This window comes from Cololabis saira, chromosome 12, assembly GCF_033807715.1.
Source record: "Cololabis saira isolate AMF1-May2022 chromosome 12, fColSai1.1, whole genome shotgun sequence".
NCBI classification, from domain to species: Eukaryota; Metazoa; Chordata; class Actinopteri; order Beloniformes; family Belonidae; genus Cololabis; species Cololabis saira.
In genome coordinates, this window is record NC_084598.1 from 27,278,557 (window position 1) to 27,294,981 (window position 16,425).

The 16,425-nt window shown below is 38.3% G+C and overlaps 2 protein-coding genes across 3 annotated transcripts; one reads left to right on the plus strand and one right to left on the minus strand.

Annotated features, from left to right (window-relative positions):
• Window positions 1-1,088: 1,088 nt before the first annotated feature.
• Window positions 1,089-6,664, plus strand: emd (emerin). The gene is made up of 7 exons (XM_061736316.1): window positions 1,089-1,297; window positions 1,453-1,551; window positions 4,601-4,632; window positions 5,001-5,026; window positions 5,137-5,193; window positions 5,293-5,349; window positions 5,604-6,664. The coding sequence occupies exons 1-7, from the start codon at window positions 1,216-1,218 to the stop codon at window positions 5,812-5,814; spliced, it is 564 nt and encodes a 187-aa protein (XP_061592300.1). The 5' UTR covers window positions 1,089-1,215; the 3' UTR covers window positions 5,815-6,664.
• On the minus strand, window positions 6,575-15,391 carry si:ch211-150o23.3 (deleted in malignant brain tumors 1 protein). Of its 2 annotated transcripts, XR_009783853.1 has the most exons (9): window positions 14,990-15,391; window positions 11,792-11,830; window positions 11,396-11,704; window positions 10,902-11,210; window positions 9,641-9,955; window positions 9,311-9,460; window positions 9,149-9,222; window positions 8,856-8,887; window positions 6,575-7,543 (listed from the first exon to the last, which is right to left on the minus strand). XR_009783853.1 is itself a non-coding variant. In XM_061736315.1 (8 exons), exons 1-7 carry the CDS (start codon window positions 15,018-15,020, stop codon window positions 9,179-9,181), a joined length of 1,197 nt encoding a protein of 398 aa, XP_061592299.1. In that variant the 5' UTR covers window positions 15,021-15,391; the 3' UTR covers window positions 6,582-7,543; window positions 9,149-9,178. The 2 variants fall into 2 exon arrangements, 1 of the variants encoding a protein (XP_061592299.1); XM_061736315.1 differs by lacking the exon at window positions 8,856-8,887 and having other exon boundaries at window positions 6,582-7,543.
• Between the last annotated feature and the right edge of the window lie 1,034 nt (window positions 15,392-16,425).

The following is a 16,425-nucleotide window of genomic DNA, read 5'->3' on the forward strand; positions in this document are numbered from 1 at the left end:
CTGTTGTTTTTTTTTTAATTTTCTTGATCTCTCAATTCAATTCACCTTATTTGTTGGACAGGGACTGTACATATTAATGGACACAAGTGTAAATATGTATGGTTGTAGCCAGAGGCTAATTTCCACCATTCGTACCCGCGGCAAATTAATGCCAGATACAGAATCGGACATCAGCAGACAAAGTAGACAAGATATGACATTCATACCAACAAAAACACAACATTAAAAGATATGACAGAACTAGATAAAAATCATTAAACAATAAAACAAGTTGCAATTGATAAACCAGTAGGTGACCGTAAAGTTAAAGTTCTAAGTGCTTAAGTGCAAGAGTTTGTAAAGTGCTGATGCAGATTACACATCGCCCCATTGCTTCTTAAAGTGCTTTAATGCTCAGATTTGTAAAGTGCTAATGCCTCTATGTTTTATCTTTGTGTCTGTAAAGTGTCTTTGAGATCTTTTAAAAGCGCTCTATAAATAAAATTGATTATTATCATCTTATAAACAAAAACATCAAAGCCCGGCTAAATTTAGCAAAAAGACATTTGAAATCTCCCAAACACATGTGGGAAAATGTGTTATGGTCTAATGAAACCAAGGTTTGAACATGAGCATTTGAACAGGGGTGTGTAGACTTTTTATATCCACTGTATATATATATGTATGTATCATACATACATACATACATACATACATACATACATACATACATACATACATACATACATACATACGTATGTATGTATGTATGTATGTATGTATGTATGTATGTATGTATCATACATACATATATATATATATATATATATATATATATATATATATATATATATATATATATATATATATATATATATATATGTATGTATGTGTGTGTACTAATATTTTCCAGCATGGGGCACTGTTTCATTCCTAGACTTAACAATCAGGCGGAAACGGAAATGATAAAGATTTTTGAATGCAATTTAATTTAAAAAAGCGCTTGTTTTCCTCACTCTTCTCAACAAACGAGGGCGGGGTTACGATCATTAACGATCGCTCAGCTCCGCTTAGCTCCACGCAGCGCCGTCGGTGCGGCCCTTGTCAGAAAACAATCGCCTGGCCATTGATGTGGGAGGAGTTACTTCCAGCTCTTTTTTTTTGGGGAACTGAAACCGAAGCTCAAACGAAACAACTAGTTTCAAAATCACTCAAATTTCCCCAAGCGAGGGAAAGATGTCTTCGCTCAGTAACAAATCTGCCCAGGAAATTAGCGAGCTGTTGGATGAATACGGGATCAAGCATGGCCCTGTGGTCGGTGAGTAACCCAGACAACTGCCAGCCCATAATACCAGCTAACTCCCCAGGCCTCCTGCCTGACAAGTTCACATGTCAAAGTCTCTGCTGTTGCTCTCTGCTCTCTCTGCTCTCTCTGCTCATCATGTTTACACTTTTGATTGTATCGACACCCAGACTCCACCAGAGGTCTCTATGAGAAGAAACTGAGAGAAGCCATGGCCAAAGGGAAGAAATCCAGGCCATCTTCTGATAAAACCTATTACAGGGAGGAAGGTAACTCCACACTCACCATCATTCTGTCTTTTACCTACAAGTCAAACATTTGATTAAGAATCATTACTGGTGACATTTTAGGATTTCAGAGTGCCATGGTGGCTGTTATTATATACATACAATATTATATACATACAATATGTCAATAATCCTATTTAAAGCATTCAACAAATTACTACCAAGTAACATACAAGATTTTTTCACAGTTCAGGAGAGAACTTATAATTTGAGAGAATATGGTGATTTTAAAATACCTAATGTTCGAACTACTCGTAAAAGCTTTTGTGTGTCTGTATTAGGGATGGGCGGTATGGACAAAAAAATGTATCACGATCATTTCTGGCATTTATCCCGATAACGATAAAAATGACGATTTAAAAAAAAAAAAAAAAATACCAATTCAACTCCACCTTTGTAACTATAAATCTATCACCACAATCAGTCTTTGGAGCCCACAAAACACTGCTCTAAAAGAATACTGAACATTACTAAATTTTCTTTCTTTCTTTCTTTCTTTCTTTCAGGCTCATATCTTTCTTTCTTTCAGGCTCATATCTTTCTTTCTTTCAGGCTCATATCTTTCTTTCTTTCTTTCTTTCTTTTCTGGCTCATTTCCTTCCTTCCTTCCTTCCTTCCTTCCTTCCTTCCTTCCTTCCTTCCTTCCTTCCTTCCTTCCTTCACGTACGTTGTGCGTGCATTTAACGCAGAACCATAAATCCGTCTTTACACAAAAACGTCATCAACGGGAATTTATCGTTTTTACCGCGAGACGACAATTTCTTACCGTGGGGAATTTTTTTGACGGTAAATCGTGAATGGTAAAATATCGCCCATGCCTAGTCTGTATGTGGTGTGAGACTTTGGAACAGTCTGGATATCCAACACAAGCAATGCCAAAATATCCACAGATTTAAATTGCTATATAAACATATGGTCTGGTTAAATTATAAAGAGAGTGGGTGGTAACACTATGTTAAATCAACTTCAGTCTTGAAATGTTGATGTGTAATTGTTGTTCCTCATTTAGTAAGTATGTATTGTCCATTACCTTCTGGTACTGTTGTTCTGACCATCACTGACGTGTATGTATGTACTATATGTCCATGTCCATTATGTCCATTACCTTCTGGTATTGTTGTCCTTACCATTAGTGGTATGTATTATAAATGTATTATAAATATAAGTTAACGGTTAACTTTCACCCGTGGTGACAATATACATTGTTCCTGGATTTGCACGCATTGTGGTTGTGAAATGCATCTGCATTGCATGGCCACAATGTGTGTAAATTTAGGTGAGGTGAACTGTAGAATAATTTTTATTATAATTTGATATAGGTCTTTTGTTCATTGTTTTGGTTTACATGTTGAGACAGGAGGAAGCCTTAAAAAAATCTGTCAAATTGTTGATGAGAAACAGGGGTGGGATTAAATACGTTTTCTTCTTCCCACTCCCTATCGAGTGTTAACGAATTAATTTGTATTTTGAACCTGCACATCTACTGTTAAAGGTATTTGTTTAATTTTCTGTTGCACGCAGGTCACTGATGTTATGTTGTATTGCTCGAAATAAATATGAACTGAAACTGAAACATAGTACGTATATAGATTACTGAATATTTAAAGGTGTGTCACATTCCACATAAACAGGGGTGCACACAAGCCGGGACTCGAGGGCCAGTCTACTGCACGTTTTAGATGTTTCCCTGCCTCAACACAACCCTGATAGACAAGGCTGTGTCACCAACAGAGTTGTGTAAACTTTGATGACATGTTGATGACGACCAGGGATTAGAATCAGGTGTGTTGAAGACAGGGAAACATCTAAAACAGGGGTCACCAACCCTGGTCCTCGAGGGCCGGTGTCCCTGCAGGTTTTAGATGTTTCCCTGCTTCATTGCACCATGATACAAGTGACTGTGTCATTAACAGAATTGTGCAGCCCTGGATGACAAGCTGGTGACGATGATTAATTAGAATCAGGTGTGTTAAAGGAGGGAAACATTTAAAACATGCAGGACACCGGCCCTCGAGGACCAGGGTTGGTGACCCCTGATCTAAAACATGCAGTAGACTAGCCCTCGAGTCCCGGCTTGTGTGCATCCCTGCACATAAACAATATTCACATTACATTTTTTGTACACTATTCACATGGCTTATGATCAGTAAACAACTTCATGCCGAAAGTCTGCGTTGTAAAGATTTAGTTCCAGGAAAAATCTCCTTAAAATTGACATTTGTAGTCAATTTGACAATGTTTTATTACACAGTTCTCCATTATAAGATACTTCCATTATGGAGACTGAGAAAGGACTCAAGTATGAACAAATAAGTAGTAAATTGAAATATTTCTGTATTTTGCAACTTTTCATTCATTCATAGAGTCTTGCATATTTATTTTATATTTTATTCCTGCAATTCCTTGTTTTATTTGTAGTGGTTTTTCTTTTTTCTTCTTCTGGGTGTTAGGATTTTATGAAATGGTTTAAAGGTGTGAAGGGTTTTTTCGATAAGATTCTACACTGGTGGTTTTTCTCTATTTGCAGGATCAACTCCTGTTTAAGACAAGGCTTTTAAAATAGTTCAGATATCTACTCTTCGTTAGGTGAAGACAATGAAGAGAAGCAGATGTTTTTAACACTGATGGGTCTCATCCTGTTATCTTAAACAGGGATATATGGCTGAAGGTCTGATATGTTTGGCAGCTTGCTCCACGGATGGAGTTCAAGTAAAGAAAACGGCTCCCTTTTTAGTATATATATATACGACTGGATTGATGACCACAGTTTGCATTTCTCTCCTACCTGTGTGGTTTGAGAAAAGTTTACCTCCGGCTGGAAAACATTGTGCATGATATAATAAAAGCTTGTATTAACATTTGATTCTGTTCACTGGGTTTCTTATGGTACACCAGACAAATGAACACCCAGATCTTTCATTGGAAGCCTTTCGGTAAAAGGAGAATTGGAAATGCAATAGTAGGAGTACTGCAAATGTGCATGAAATATAGTTCACTTGAAATTTGGTTAATTGTTTGTCATTTCTTCCAGAGGAAGAAGTCACCTACGTTTACAGGACACCAGTAAGTATATTTGTCCATGCTCCTGTCTGGGGTCTCTTGTGTGTTTGCTACTCAGATCTAAATGTAGCTGATGAGGATAAAGGTATTTGAAGCGTCACTGTCATTGCTGGGAGATGGAGAACATAACAAACGGTCAAACCATTTTGTATCTTCCCATAAAAGAGGGAAACATTTTCTTTCTTTTCTTTTTTCCTGTCCTGTGTGGCAGTTTTTGAGTTGGGTTCTTTTTCATATTGTGTCATGCAAGAGATGTAAATTTACTGAACAGCAGTAACAGATCAACTTGGGGCTTATACTAGCTCTTCATCGTTTCCATTAATGCTGCTCCAGAGGTCTGGTACTCATTAAAGCTGTTTCTCACTTTTCAGACCAGAACTGATGCATCTGGAGACATGTAAGTTTAATAAGTAGTCATTTATTAGGTTCATATATCTGTTTCTTAACTAAAAAGGTAATCAAGTACAATTCAGTCTTTGAAGTAAACAGCTTTTTTTGTCTTTCTAGTGGAGCTTACATGAGGCCATCAAAGCCAGAGTGGGTTGAGAAGGAGTTTGAACAAGAGTAAGCTGTAATTAAATGAACTGCTTCTGTTCTTACCGTTATTGAAATTGAAGATGTATGAAAGTGTCACGAATGTACTTTTTTCATATCTTCCCACAGAGCTTCCTACTACTCACGGTCCACATCTGGAGCTGGAAGAAAGGATTATGTTGATGAGTATGTATCTTGACAGACAGTAATGTATTGCCATTGACTGTTGAGATTTAAATTTTAAAAGTTTTTAAAATAAAGTGTGGCTTTTTCACTGAATCAGCTTGAGATAGTTTTATATTACTGTATATTCAGGATGACCATATCAATATAAATGTATAGAATATGTACGTTAGACTCTGAGATGAGATTTAACTTTCTTGAAAAAATTGACTATCATTTCTAGCCGAAGTAAAGAATGTCCAACAATTCTTTTCCAGGCCACGCATGTATGACAGTCCGTCCACGTACAGAAACTCCTCTCTAAAAGCAACCCCCATGAAATCAGGTCAAGATGCTCCAAAGAAACCAAAGTCCTCTCGCCTCATTCCACTGTGGGTCCAGTTCTTGTTCTTCGTGGCCGTGGCCGTCTTCCTCTACTTTGTTTTCACCAATATGGAGACAAATGAATTCTTCAAAGGAATCGAATGAACTTTTTTTCTTCTTTAAATTGATGCTGAGGGGTGACACTCCGTTGCATTTTTATATTGAGGAATGTATTTTAGACTGGTAGAAATGGTGGTTTATACAGTATTTGTGCGTTCATACATGGATATCTATTTGCTTGCTCTATTTCTGACTGTATAAATATATATTTTATCTAGCTTCACTACAGCACTGCACCAACGATCCAAGACGATGCCAGCTGAAGCACACTAAACCTTTGTCTTTTGTGCAAATAGCAGCTTTCTGTCCAGACACTTGCGGTGTGACTTCTTGAAATCATCTGCAGATGCTCGCCGTTCAAGGTGCTAAAGTTTTAGATGTGATAAATACTATAAATAACAGCATTTCACTCTCAAATGAGAAATCTAATTTTGTCAAATTTTAACATGTTTGAAAGTGGGGGTTTTGTCAACTTGAACAATCAAAAGCCCATTTGAATGTTTGTTTTTTAATATTTGTATCTCCAATGAACCTCTGGTTTATAGTTGTTTAATCTGCCTGCTGGGGAAGACTTGTGAGGCGTTGCAAATGTTCTTTACGTTTGAGCATGCAGACAGTTTTTGTTTTTTAATTGTGTTAATTAAATTAAAAAAAATATATTTCAGATTTAAATTGAAGTGCCTCAGTGTTGTAATGATTGGGATATAACTGTAAATATTTGAAATGTTTTTCCAGTTGAAAATATAAAAGTTGCACTACACGCTGCAGTTGAATAGGTTAGGCTTTCTTCTGGAATAATTGATATCACTTTTATATTACATTATCCAGACATATTCAGGTTTGTTGTGGTTTGTTTATATTGATTTCATTTTAATAAAGAGCTTATATATATGTACCTTTTTTCCAAGTTTCAAGTAATTTATTCAGGGGGAAAAAAATAACATTTTAAAAAGGTAAATAACTGAGGGTATAAAAAATAAATGAAACATCCCGCGTCGTGTTAAAAGCCTTGTCTTGTTGCGTAATCTGAGTGGAGGTTACAAAATCGCATACCTTCGGTAACAGATTTGTCTAACATCTTGCACACAAACTCGTGGAACAAAAGCAGCATTTTAATCTACTACAGCTTCTATTTACAACATAAGTGCATTAATGAACATTTAATGATGAAAAAAAGATGCATAGTAATGTTAGACTTAAAATACAAAAAAAATTCTTTAATCTTTAAAGAATCATTGTTCTGTGGGCAAGTATGTATCTAAGTGGGCTTGGAATTAGTGTTTCCTGTTCACAAATACAAAATGTTTTTCTTGCGCTGTAGATCCACAGAGACCTGACGAACTCATGTCACAGTGTCCCCAGTTTAACTCCAAGTGCCCATTCTGTACATGCGAAATCATGGCAGTAGCCACGTCTGAGTGAATCTAGAGTCTAGCTTTAACGAGAAGGATCGTTCAAGTACGCTGAGCCATCCGTCCACCGCAGCCGTCGGCTTACGTCTAACCAGTCAGTCAATCAATCGTACCTAGTGTTTTCCAGCAGTAAAAAAAGCAACGTTTGGAATGAAAATACTACAGTGTAGTCTTAGGTAGGTCCATGGTTAGTGCTGAGTGAAGACTGTGCCCCGTCCAGAGCAGGCCGAGCTGGTTCCAGCAGTCACCAGCAGGTGGTGGATGCTGGCTGAGCAGTTTGGTTTCACATCCCCCCCCCCCCCCCAGCTGGATGCTTCATGGACACAGTTGGAGCCCTCGGGAATGTCCACACACGATTGATTCTGTTGGAAGAGAAACAAAACATTATATACCTGCACAGTTAATATTGATAAACACAATGAAAGTGACCTATTATTACACGTGTATAATGGATGTTTTCCCCCAGAAATTACTTGACACTGATCAAGAAAAAAGGGACCAGAGTATGAAATCCCTTTAAAAGTCAAATACAAATAGTTATGAAAAAATATTTTTTCATCATTGGTAATTCTCATTAGAAATGAATATACTGAACATTCATACAATGATGAGAAAACTGTCTTATAGGCTTCTGGCTTGTTGTTGCTGGTACCTCTGAGTATTAAAAAAAAAAAAGGAATATTCCAGCTTAAACCAAGTCTCAGTTTATTACTAGATAGTAATGAGCGTAAACTTTTGTTAGAGACTAAACAACATTAACTGATGCAGTCTGGAGTTAGAATAAAATACATTTGCAGCACAGTGATTTAATGCTAGTCCAGTGGGTAAGAAGATACACCAGAAGACTCAAAATTGTAATTCCACTTGAGCAGCAGTGTGGAAAGTACATCGCTGTACAAACATTCCTTCCTTAGTTGAAAGTGGACCCTGTCCAGATGATCACTTAAGTAGAATTACATTTTGGAGTTTTGTCAGAGGCTTAAAATATCAATTTATTAAAATGTCATTTGCTTTCTGCATGAACATTAAATCCATTCTGCAGCAAACATATATTCAGTTCTAGTTCAAAAATACTGTGTATCTGCAAAGAGATTAATAAAATAAATAAATCGATTCACATTACTTTGCTCCCCATGAAAGTTTACAGTACACCCATTATCTCACCTAATGAAATGAAATGCACCTGTCTACCTATGAGCTATTAGAATTAGATGTCATTGTAAAATGACTAATAAAAGAATCTCATCATCACAATCTAGCATTAGACCTAGGATTGATTTAACTCCAAAATCTTTGTTTCACAGTAACATTAAGTTGTCACTAGTTCAGATGGCAGCTTTCAGAAGTCCCTTTATCAGTGAATCACGCATCGACTCTGTAGGCAAGTAACTTCGGTTTCCTCACAAAGAACCACCGACAGCCGTTACAATAGAAATGCATCTAAAGTCATGCTCAGACCTAGAATTAACGTGAGCCCTGAGTGTGATATCAAGCAGTAGTGTGTTATTACATGTGTGAATGCACTCAATCACTGGAGAACATTGACATTTATTTGCTCAGAATGCTTTCAGAACAGGATCTCGACTGCCAATTTATTCAATCTTTTAGTAGTGTTAAACAAATGCATCCTGCAGCCCCACAACACTGATACATTTCTCAATCAACGATGCTTACCTGGTGGTAGTATCACCATCTATCACCATCCCCTACAAGGTGATACCGTATGTGCTGTCAAGTACCAGGTGTGAAACAATGCACATAGAGCTTTGCACTTGTTACTGCCTTACTCAAAATATAACATTTATGGGTCACTGTCATACAATGGAAAAGTAATTCAAACGTATGAGCATCTATCAGAAGGACAGTCAATGCAAATTAATTTATTTAAGTAATACAGTAAGACCTGAAACTTCCAGGTACTTGATGGACAAGATGGACAATATTTACATGAGAATAGTGATCAATACCTTTCAAGTACGTGTTGCCTGTATATTCCATCATAGCCTGTTAATGGATAAGGCAACATAAGTGTTGTCCACACCTGTGAAAAAAAAAGTACATTTGGTACTGTGGAAACAAGTAGAGGATGCTTTCTAGATTAAAAGTCGATGAAGGATTAAATAACTCACAAGTTCTGGTCTCCCGCTCCAGCTCAGAGGGCTTCCTCTCCTTGTGACACAGTACCTTGGCAACAGTAATTATAATGATGACAGCTATGACAAACGTCAGACCAGACACAAGCCAGCTGATCACCATGGGACTCAGTACTGGATCAGGATCTGAAAGTGAGAGGAGTTTCCATCAACTCGTGAGAGGAGTTTCCATCAACTCGTGTGACTCACTGACGTTGAATATTTGGGGGTACAATTACAAAACTAAAAGTAGTACATATATCAACTGCTAGAGACATCCACGTAGAATCCAAATGAGTTCTAGATTTACAGCTGATCCAATCTCACCTCTGATGGCTATAGGCAGGGGCTGGCTTTCTCTGGAGACAAACGTACGTCCTCCCAGTTGGACCCGATACAGGCAGTAATAGTATCCCTCGTTGGAGCTCTGAGCGTTGGGAAAGGTGAAAGTGACAGACTGGGTGAGGGCAGGCAGCGACTGGCGCACCGTGCCATTGGAGCGGATAAGGCGCAGCTGAAAGGAGCCACCGGGGTACTGCTGCAGCGTGGAGCATGTGATGTTGAAACTCTGTCCTTTGATGACGGAGCCAGCCGGGGCCTCAGAGGACGTGTTGTACCAGTGCTGGGGGGTCAGGAGCTCCACTGTTAACCAGCCAAAACAGGACTGCAATAAGTTATTCAAGGTTTTGCAGAAAATTAATTAATTAATTAAAAAAAAAAAAAAAAAAAAGCACAAACTTTTCATGGATTTATACATTTAGGATTACAATTATTTTATTTGATAAGACAGACATTTCAGCCTGACTCTAGTTTTCGAGTTTTGCTTATCAATAACGGGTGGGTCTAGGGCTGAGCAATATAGATTACAAAAAATAACATGTGATGTTATGGGGAAGGGCTATGGTGCAATGTAGAGGATGTGACCAGACAACAGACAACACACATTAGGCCCATTTTAAAATCTTTACACTGGTTACCTGTTAGTTTTTGTGTTGATTTTAAAGTTCTTTTATTAGTTTATAAAGCACTACATGGGCTTGCACCAGAGTATATTTCAGAGATGTTTTTATTCTATGAACCAGGAAGGAACTCAGATCCTCTGGCTTTAGAGTAGAACTAAAACATTTGGTGGTGCAGCTTTTAGCCAAGATGCTCCAAAACTGTGGAACAGCCTGAGAGCTGGAAATGTGGACATTTTTAAACGTAGACTAAAAACTCATCTCTTTGGTCTGGCTTTTATGTAGCATCAAATATTATAGTTTTATTCTGTTTAACATGTTTTAGAGGTATTTGTTTTATTTATTTATCTATTTCTTGTAATGTTTTTATTATTATTATTATATTTTATTGTTGTGGACAGATTATTTTTTAGCCTTAATTCTTGAACTTTTATCATTAATTTATTTTAATTAACTATATTGTATGTCAGTGTGCATTGGTCTCCCAGTTCTTATTTTTGTTTTTATTATGCTTATTTTTCAGTCAAAATGTTAAGTACTTTGTATTTCATGTACCTGGATGAAAGGTGCTATACGAATAAAATTTGATTGATTGATTGGTTGATTGATTGAACAGGCTCCTGACTCACCCACAGTGATGTTGATGGGATTGCTGGGAGGGGAACTGAGCAGCTGAGAGGGGAAGCCGCCCTTTATGCTGTAGCGACAGCTGTAGCTGCCCTGGTGGAAAGTCTCTATGTCGGACAACGTGAGGTCCACTCCGATCTGGTTCTGGTCGGCCCTCTGTGTGACCAGCGGCGTGGCCACTCCATGCTTGTACAGGTGGAAGTCACTGAGGTGGTGACGCAGCAGAACACTGCAGCGAAAGCGGACAGACTCCCCGAGAGAGAACACAGTGTGAGGTGACAGCAGGGACAAGCTGGGCGTCAACAGGGTACCTGCAAGTAAAGACACGTTGATAACAACGTCAGCGCTGATTCTCCTCAACTATGCTTTTGAAAAGTCATGTTGACATGTGGCTTTTGCCACGGCTTCCAAAACAAACTGCATGATTGCAAAATTGCTTTTCTCTGCTACCACGACAAAACCACCTGACACGGCCAGAAAAGAGAGTATGACTCACCTGAGCATTTTACGCCTGCATCATTCTCATGGTTGCAATAGGAGGGACTATGGAGGACGACAGCACAGCGTGTCAAACTGGATTCATGTCCTGAGCACTGGACGTGGTGCAGCGCAATCTCTCCATTCCCTCGACCAAATTCGGAAGTGTGAGGACTGGATTCAGCCAAGCCACAACCCAGCTCCAAACACACTACATCGGCTTCCCGAAAGTCCCAGCCGTGGTTGCAGACAGTCCCCCAGTGTTCGTGGCGGAGTACTTCCACTCTGCCAGAACACTTGTTGTCTCCATTCACTAGTCTGACCCCACCTGTGGGTCAAGAGGAAATCTAATTAGAGCCAGGAGCTGTAGGAAAGGTTGTGCATGCAATAGGTTTTACATCAAACACAGACTTACCGAAAGCAACTACTCCATCCCACAGAGCACCCAACAGGCCTGTGGGGGGGAGAAAAAAAAAAGATCACGCAAAGGCAGATTCAACTCCATGCGTCGCAGAAGCCAACAATAGAAACCATTTAAATACTTGTAAATCACATACACACTGAATGTCCTCTTCTGAAAAGTGTGTGCAGATGTTTATTAAATCTTATGACCTATTGATTGGTCTTTTCAAAAAAGTGTGTCAGAATGTGGGCAGATTTATCCTGATTCTCTGGATTCATAGAGACTGTTTTCAACTGAAGTTTTCTGTGGTGTCAACTTAAAAAAACTGCTGACAGCAGCAAGACCTCTCTCATTGCTACAGTAACTCTCAGTTTGACGTCATCAGTGCTTATATATACCAAGGTTGTCCAAAATTGGTCTTCGAGGGCAGGTGTGCTACATATTTCTAGGTGTATCCCTGCTTCAACAAACCGTGGCAGAAATAACTGCGTCATTAACAGAATTGTGCAACCTTGATGACAAATGATGATGATGTATTAGAGTCAGGTGTGTTGATGCAGTGAAACATCTAAAACATGCAGGACAGCGGTCCTCAAAGACCGACTCTGGACACCCTTGATAGATACCATCAGGAGTGACACTGGTTTTCAGCAGATTCACAAGCACCTGTAGAAATCTGATCTCTAGTTGATTTCAGAAAACCTCGAGATGGAGTTAAAAACAGTTTTTTGTTTTTGCAATCTTATTATCACCATGCAGCATATATGGAAACAAATTTTTGGTGGATTTGGGGTTTTTGGAGCTGAACCCGGTCAAGACTGTGGAGATGACAGTGGACTTCAGGAACCCCCCCCCCCCTCACCATCCTCAACAGCACTGTCTCCACCACAGACTCCTTCAGGTTCCTGGGATCCACAATCTCTCTGGACCTGAAGTGGACCAGCCACATTAACTCTGTCTGGAAGAAGACTCAGCAGAGGTTGTACTTCCTGCGTCAGCTCAGGAAGTTTAACCTGCCACAGCAGCTGCTGATCACCTTCTACTCTGCCGTCATACAGTCTGTTCTCTGCACTTCCATCACTGTCTGGTTCGGATCGGCCACCAAATTAGACAGACACAGACTGCAGCGGACAATTGGATCTGCAGAGAGGATAATTGGGACTAACCTCCCATCTATCCAGGGCCGTTACCGGTCCAAGACCAGGAAATGGGCAGGTAGCATCTCTGCAGACCCCTCACACCAGGACACAGTCTGTTTGAACTCCTCCCCTCTGGACGCTACAGAGCCCTGTAGCCAAAACCTCCAGACTCTGAGACAGTTTCTTCCCCCCAAGCTGTTGCTCTGATGAACTCTCATCACTCATAGAGTCTCAGAATAATCTATCACTGTGTAATAATAATAATAATAAAAATGATGATAATAACCACAATCATATGCTGTAACAATGCACCTTTCAATAACCATGTCTACCTCATATTGCTGCACCTTTCACTTAAAAAAATAAAAATAAAAATAAATTGTATATATGTTAATAAGAGCGATTTGTCTATTTACTCTACAGTGAGCGAAATAGCCGGAGTCAAATTCTCTGTCTGGCATGTTCATACTTGGCCAATCAACCTGATTCTGATTCTGGTGTTTTCTAGAGCACCAGCATACTTACTTTAAGGAACTTTATTGTTTTGTTTTACAGCTTAAATGTCCTGTGCACCTCAGCGTCACAGCACTAATTGCCTGTTTAACCCACTTAAGTAAAGTGGGTGAACTAAATATAACTTCAAACCATTTAACATTTCCTTCCTAATGAAAAGGTTAGAGGTTAATGTTACATGGGCAGTCCATTTTATTCCAGTAAAAGATCAGTCAGAAAAAAAGACTTGGGTTCAAAAATGTGCATGAGTGTTAACTAGGGTTGCCAACTCCCTGAAAAATAAATAAGGTGATGCATATTTTTGAATGCCATGAACACATGTAAAGCAAATTATATTCCAGCAATTCACTTAAATACAAAATAACAAAATGAACTGAATAAAATAAGTATCTTTCTTAAACAGAAACCTGTCCTGCTTAACTTAAAATTGTATAAATTCATATAAAACAATAGAAAGCAAGCAGAACATCCATTCTGTAATAGTGCACATTTTTAGTGCAATAACAAAAGTGCAAACAGAAAGTCTGTAGAAAACTTGTGAACATATTTGTGCCTCAAAGGCCATGACTGTACATACGTAGATATATAGCAGATGCAGTTATAGACAGCATAGTGTAAATAAGTATATTTATATGGGCATGTGTGTACAAATAGAAATATTCAACTATGTGTATGTATGTATGTATATATAGGTATGTGTGTATAATTACAGTATATAATAATAATAAGATAAAAAGATAAGATAAACCTTTAATAGTCCCACAGAGGGGAAATTTGCAGTTTACAGCAGCAAAGGGGATAGTGCAAAAACAAGAGGCATCAATAGAAAAATAATAACACAGTAATAATAATAACACACTATAAACAGTAAACTGGTATACAATAATAATAATAATAAGAAAGATAAATAATAAGAAATACTAGTATAATTATTATATATATATATATATATATATATATATATATATATATTATAATAATAATAATAATAATAATAATAATAATAATAATAATAATAATAATAATAATAATAATACTGTTATTTAGCAGTGTGAGTACAGTGTGTGAGTATTTATAAATACGGGTTAAATGATTAGTGAATGGGGGTAGGATTAAATAAGTTTACACTTCTTCCTACTCCTTTTTTGCACATGTAAATTAAGATATCAAGTGTTAAAGGATGAAATTCTTTGTTTTGTTGTTTTGTTTTCTGAAACTTCTCTTGAAGTGTTTTTTTTTTTACATGTACAAAAATAAAATAAATCAAACTGTAGGCTACAGTTGTAGTAAAACAGAAAAAAATAACTGATGAACTCACCAGCTCAATGACATTTTATGACTATTTTTTGACTCACACGGTAACACAGAGACAAAGTGCGTCCCTTTTCAGCTCAAAACGGGACTCATACTCCAGTTCATAAATACGGGACGATTCCGTTTTTCAAGGGGACGGTTGTTGTTAACACACCTGGAAACAGCTGCTGGCTCTAACATTGCGTAACCACACTTAACAGAAATGGTTCCCAGTCAGATCCTCAAAGCCCCGTGGCTGAGTTACCTGTCAGAAGGATCCGGAGGAATGTCAGCATCGTCCCGGCAGCATGCCGTCACTCACGCGGCTGAACGGAGCCCGTTGTCTTGGCGACCGCCGCCCAAAAACATCCGCGCTGGCTGCCCGACCGGCGGAGACACGACGGCCCGAGCTAAAGCTAACACACGGCGGGCGGGGAGCGGGCGGGGCGCGGCGGGGGACGAACCAGAGGCATAGTCGAGGTGCTGCTGCTGCTGCTTTAATGTGTCCTACAGTAAGGTAAGGTATCCGCGGATTGTCCCTGTGGCGGCTGAGGGGTTATTGTCGTCGAGCTCACACGTCAGGAGGAGTATCATCCCTCCCGGGCGGGCGCTTCTCCCTGCGGCAGACAGAGGTCACCACAAGCCGCAGCCTGTAGCCGGAGTTTCTCTCTCCGGATGCTCCCGGATGCTCTTAGAGCAGGAATTATGGTTCCGCGTTAAACCGACGCAGAGCCTACGGCGTAGGGTAGAGGTGTCAAAAGTATTCACATTCATTACTCAGGTAGAAGTATAGATACTAGAGTTTAAACAGAGGTGGGTAGAGTAGCCAAAAACTGTACTCAAGTAAAAGTACTGTTACTTCAGAATAATTTGACTCAAGTAGAAGTAAAAAGTAGTCATCCAAATAATTACTTGAGTAAAAGTAAAAAAGTACTTAGTGAAAAAACTACTCAAGTACTGAGTAACTGTTGAGTAACGTCTGATTTATTTTTTTTAACACAACCATTCAAACAGACAAAAGTACAAAATAATCATCTTCAGGCAAATTAAATCAATAAAATAATACAATAAATTAAAATTAATAAAAATAGCTTTAATTAAAATAATCTTAAAGTAAATTCAAGTACTTATATAAATAAATAAAATAACAGAATAAAAAATAAATTAAGCACAAGTAGCACAAAATTTCAAGTCTTTGTATTTTTCTTTTTTAATCAGAACTAGAACAAGCCCATGAACTCATAGAAACTCTGTGTGTGTTTTGAGTCTGTTTAAATGTGACAAAACATGCAAAAACAAACATTTTTCCCAAACAATCCCCTAGTGATGTCATGAGATTGATGCCTACGCGGATAAAAGAAAAGTAACGAGCTCAACGTAGCCTAATGTAGTGGAGTAAGAGTAACAGTTTCTTCTTCACAAATCTACTCAAGTAAAAGGAAAAAGTATAGTGATTCAAAACTACTCCTAAAAGTACAACATTTCCCAAAACTTACTCAAGTAAATGTAACAGAGTAAATGTAACTCGTTACTACCCACCTGAGTTTTAAAATACTCCTGTAGAAGTTGAAGTATCAACTGAAGTTTTTTTACTCAAGTAAAAGCATAAAAGTACTGGTTTCAAAACTATAAAAGTAAAAGTAATGTAAGGGGGAAAAAAGCCCTTAAGGACAAAAGCCATTGAAAATGAATGCATCTTAG

What these genes read in the sequence shown, in the direction of transcription:
- si:ch211-150o23.3 (XM_061736315.1), bottom strand. Translation starts at nt 15,020, where the DNA reads ATGCTGACATTCCTCCGGATCCTTCTGACAG. An exon ending in TCCCATCAACATCACTGTGG is followed by an intron (nt 9,956 to 10,901) that starts GTGAGTCAGGAG and finishes GCTGGTTAACAG; the next exon opens with TGGAGCTCCTGACCCCCCAG. An exon ending in CCTGCCTATAGCCATCAGAG is followed by an intron (nt 9,461 to 9,640) that starts GTGAGATTGGAT and finishes TCTCACTTTCAG; the next exon opens with ATCCTGATCCAGTACTGAGT.
- emd (XM_061736316.1), top strand. Translation starts at nt 1,216, where the DNA reads ATGTCTTCGCTCAGTAACAAATCTGCCCAGGAAATTAGCGAGCTGTTG. An exon ending in CAAGCATGGCCCTGTGGTCG is followed by an intron (nt 1,298 to 1,452) that starts GTGAGTAACCCA and finishes ATCGACACCCAG; the next exon opens with ACTCCACCAGAGGTCTCTAT. An exon ending in AGAAAGGATTATGTTGATGA is followed by an intron (nt 5,350 to 5,603) that starts GTATGTATCTTG and finishes ATTCTTTTCCAG; the next exon opens with GCCACGCATGTATGACAGTC.